Here is a 4,602-nt window from a genome sequence, read left to right as displayed (position 1 = left end):
AAATATCTGTTCTTCATAACAGATTATTCCTCTGGTATTCCCTCCTTTCAGCTAAGATCCATCTATTCTATTGTTCTATAGTTTCCACATTCTGTTGGGTCATGCTTCTTTGGGATGGGAATAAATATCTCTCTTTCAATCAGTTGGCCAAGTGGTTGTTCTCCAGATTTCCTGGCACAACTTGGTGAGCACATCTAGGGCAGCATCTGTTAGCTGAAATACTTCAATTGGTATACCATCTATTCCTGGGGCCTTGTTTTTGCTATTTCCCTCAAAGCAGCTTGAACTTCTTCCTTCATCACCATAGCCTCTTGTTCATATGTTATTTCATTAAATTCTTCTGTGTCTGCCAATTCCTTACGGTACAGTGACTCAGTATATTCTTTTCATCTTCTTTTAATACTTCCTGGATAATTTAATATTGCTTGTATAACCAAGTAAATTTAAATCATTGATAAATTCAATCTCTTCTCTATCATGATGTTACCTATTGGTCCAGAGGTAAAGATTTTTGTTTCCTTGGTGTTGAAATGTAATCCATATGGATCTTAGAACTACAATTTTCTACTTCATATTGGAATCTTAAGTTTTCTTCCACCTCTTCACAGACTCTTGAAAAAAGAATGTCTTATACAATATTAAAAAAAAAAAGAAACAAGTTTAGTTGTGTGAAAGTTTACAAATCACATTGGTCTTTCCAGACAATTATTCATAGGTATTTTTAATTACCATCAGTTGATGCAATTAACATTATAATGTATAATCAAACTTTTATGGTAAATTGTTATTCCTCTCACTCACTTCTCTGTTTATTAATGTGTAATTTTGAGGGGGTTTTATTTTATACTGGTTTGCATACAAAATGTGTATACATTATGTTTCAATCACATACAATATATTTCACACATTCCTTCATTCACATTGTGTTTCATAAAATTAATCACCATGAATCTATGCCCACTATTACCCTATCTTTTCTAGTCCTCTACTGGAGCTTTCCAAATTCCTTCACCCTCTTCCTACACCCAGAGTTTTCTATTTTTAAATTTAAAACTATTAAAATTTAGTTTTAAAGATGTGTTAACTGAAACTTAACTAACTCCAAGACATATGAGAGACTTCTTGGCTTTTACCAAACCAGTCTGAATGTTGCAGGACTTAAAATATAATAGAAAGAAAGCTATTTGGGTATTGTGTGGAGTTTCTGTTCTACCTCTTTATTCTTTCTATATTATTATCTCTGACTAGACACTTTTCCAGATACCTAGCTATTTTTTAACCTTATATTCAATTATACTTATGGAACTGTTACAGTAATCTTGTTCTCAATGATAAATTCCCCGGCAAAAGATCAAATTCCCAGGCAAAAGATCTAGACCCTGCTTTTATCAAGCATTAGAATATAACAGGGAACCTAGTTTGAATGTAGACTATATTAGAGGAGAGTCATTTTTATGTCTGTTTAACACTGTATGTTAAACACACAGAAGACTCATTATTGGTTAATTATTATTAACTACTGAACAGAACACTAATTACAAGTGTGTTGGGTACTATTAAGGAAAACTCCAGGTGCTGTGGAATATATAAACAGGAGGCTTAATCTATTTGGGGGCAATCAAGTAAAACTAATTCTTCAGCAAAAGAACCAACAGTTCATAAAGTCACTCTTTAGTGGGATTTGTGAAGGAAGCAGTCAGTGTCAGATTCCTAGTCAGTTTGCCCTATCCCCTTGGGGACTTGAATCACCTTGACTTTGTCACTACTGAGTTTATTAAAGTAAAAACATGCATGAATTGCTTGGTAATACTATCTGCATCAGAAAGCTGGACAATTACTAAAGATAATAAAAGAGAATTGCATACCTTTGAACTGTGGTGCTGGAGAAGAGTGTTGAACATACCATGGACTGCTAAGCAAACACACAGCTTTGTCCTAGAGAGGGTGAAACTGGGCTTCTCTTTAGAGGCCAGGATTTTTAGCAACTCTAGGCATATTGCCAGGAGGGACCAGCCCTTGGAGAAGGACATTATGCTTGGAAAGGTGGAGGAGCAGCACAAAAGAGGCAGATGAGATGGATTGACTAAGTGACTGTGGTAATGGGTGTGGGTATGTCTGAGACAATGAAATTGCTTCAAAATAGAGTAAGAGGATTCAGAGCTGTTGTACATAGGGTTGCAATGAGTCGCAAGAGACAGGACAGCACATAATAAAAACAACTACTATATGTGTCTAGAAATAAAAGTCACATTTTAACCATGGTGATTTGTGTTTCTGGCTTCTTCCATGCCCACTCTCCCACTCTGTTTTCTTTTCCATCTTGCAGATGAAGGAGCTTCTATGCACCCTTGCGACGACACATACTGTGGACCTTTTCCAGAGTCTGAGCCAGAAGTGAAAGCTGTAGCTAACTTCCTCCGAAAACACAAAAAGCACATTAAGGCTTACCTCTCCTTTCATGCATATGCCCAGATGTTGCTGTATCCCTATTCTTACAAATATGCAACAATTCCCAATTTCAGCTGTGTAGTAAGTATTTGACTTTGTATTTATGTGTGTTTGGGGTCTTGCTTCCTTTTTAATGCTGTCTAAACCAAATCTCTGCCCTCAAGTTCATTTCAACTCAAAGCAACTAACTCTCAACTGGGCTTCTGAGGCTGTAAATCTTTATAGTAGGAGACTGCTAATATTTCTTCCATGGAGCAACTGGTGGATTTGAACTGCTGAGCTATTACTTATTAGTTAGAGCATGTAACACCCTATGCCACCAAAGCTACTTTCTGGTGTCAAGAAAGCTTTTATTAGAAATGATAAGTACATAGGTTTTAATTCATTTATTCCTCTTAGCGATGTTGTGAGGTAGATATAATCTCCATTTTACAGATAAAAAACCTGAAAACCAGAAATACTTAAGTATACAGAGTTATGAGTCATCCAGGACCGAGGCCTGGGTCTAGCTCCAGAGTTTTTAACCACTATGCTTTGCTGCCTCCCAAATGCAATCATTCCAAACTTGTGATACTCTTACCATAGGTTATGCTGAAAAAAGGTCAGCAAGGATTTGATTTATATTACAGCTTCAGTCACATGTGCAGGGCTATATAATTAACTTTATTGAGTAAATAATTATTCATAGATTATAGTCTGACCCTCATTAATTAAAAGCAAGTTTTCATTTATAACCACTATTTGCTTACTGCTACTAAATCCCTGGGTATATATCTGAGACATAGAATAAGATTACTTGAAAACTATTAAAAAGAAAAAGTCCTTTTTTCTCATTGGATCAGCGGCCCTATACACTACCTACCACCTGGCATAATTAATTGTGAAAAATATTTCAGACCCTATCAACATTATGGAAACTAACAACAGGGATTCCATAGTATCTAAAGGACTACAAAAGCACCTAGAGGACTATAAAAATTGAAACCAGACAAAATTAATGGTTTCAAAAGTCAGGACAGTAATTACCTCTAGGGAGGGCATAGGGATTGCAAGAGGGCACAAGGGCCTTCTGGGTCACTACTAATGGTCTGGCCATTGACCAGAACACTCTGGCTAAATGTAATCATTTTGTGATAATTCACTGAGCCATAAATTTTAACCCTGTAATCTCTTTTATGTATGCTATTCCTGGGGGGAAAAGCATTTTTATGGAAAAGAAGAAGCCCTTTCTCCATATACTTTGAAGCCCAAATCCTCACCAGCAGCTTGGAGTTTTAGGAATTCCTGTTGGACATATCCAAGATGGAAGAAACGAAAAGATGAGGAGACCAGAAGAGGACTAGGAGAAGGCTTTTATTTTGCCTAAAAAGGAATCTTTGCTCCTTACAATCGAAGAAAGGAGTCTGAGCAAATTTTCTCTTTTCAGAAATAGCACAAATGTTGTAGTTATCATGCATAGTGTGATTCTTCAGCTACTTTCTGAATCAAATAGGCTTTTTCTTCACTACTGTTTACCTGATACCTAACCACATACATCACAGTGTTCCCACAGGTTACGTGTTCAGCCCTTTCTAAATTGAAAATGGTCCATTTATATTCTCACAGCAGATTATTGGAGTTCAGATACACTTTATTTTATTGTGCTTTGCAGATCTTCTGATTTTTACCAATAGAAAGTTTATAACAACCCTACCAAGAATAAGTCTGTTGATGCTGGTTCCAACAGTGTGCTTACTTTGTGTATGTGTGCCACATTTTGGTGGTGGTAGTTTTGGCTGTCATAGACTTAACTATGACTCATAGTGACACTACAAGCAACAGATGGAAACTTTGTCCTGTCCTGTCCTAGCTTTAGTTTGCTTGGCTCCATAGTCAACAGTCTTGGCACCAGTAGCCAGGAAATTAAAAGACGTATTGCCATGGGGAAGTCTGCTGTTAGGGACCTCTCCAATGTACTGAAGAGCAATGGTTTCTCTTTGGAGACTAAAGTGTGTCTGATACAGGCCATGGTCTTTGCAATCACTTGTTATGCATCAGAGAGTTGGACAATGACTAAGGAACATAGAAGGAGAATTGATGCCTTTGAACTGTGGTGCTGGAGAAGAGTATTGAGGCTACCATGGACTGCTAGGAAAACAAACAGATTCATCCTGG

At 36.9% G+C, this 4,602-nt stretch overlaps 1 protein-coding gene across 1 annotated transcript in view; it reads left to right on the top strand.

Annotated features, from left to right (window-relative positions):
• CPA6 (carboxypeptidase A6) overlaps positions 1-4,602 on the top strand; it is a 557,716-nt gene that overhangs the window by 535,653 nt on the left and 17,461 nt on the right. Inside the window, exon 9 of the mRNA XM_006880443.1 lies at positions 2,327-2,529. Within this exon, the coding sequence (XP_006880505.1) occupies positions 2,327-2,529 (203 nt within the window). The remainder of the gene's footprint in view (positions 1-2,326; positions 2,530-4,602) is intronic.

This window comes from Elephantulus edwardii, unplaced genomic scaffold (genome assembly GCF_000299155.1).
Source record: "Elephantulus edwardii isolate Elephantulus edwardi_28Jun2011 unplaced genomic scaffold, EleEdw1.0 scaffold00008, whole genome shotgun sequence".
Lineage (NCBI taxonomy): Eukaryota > Metazoa > Chordata > Mammalia > Macroscelidea > Macroscelididae > Elephantulus > Elephantulus edwardii.
This window is presented reverse-complemented; position numbering and strand designations above follow the sequence as displayed.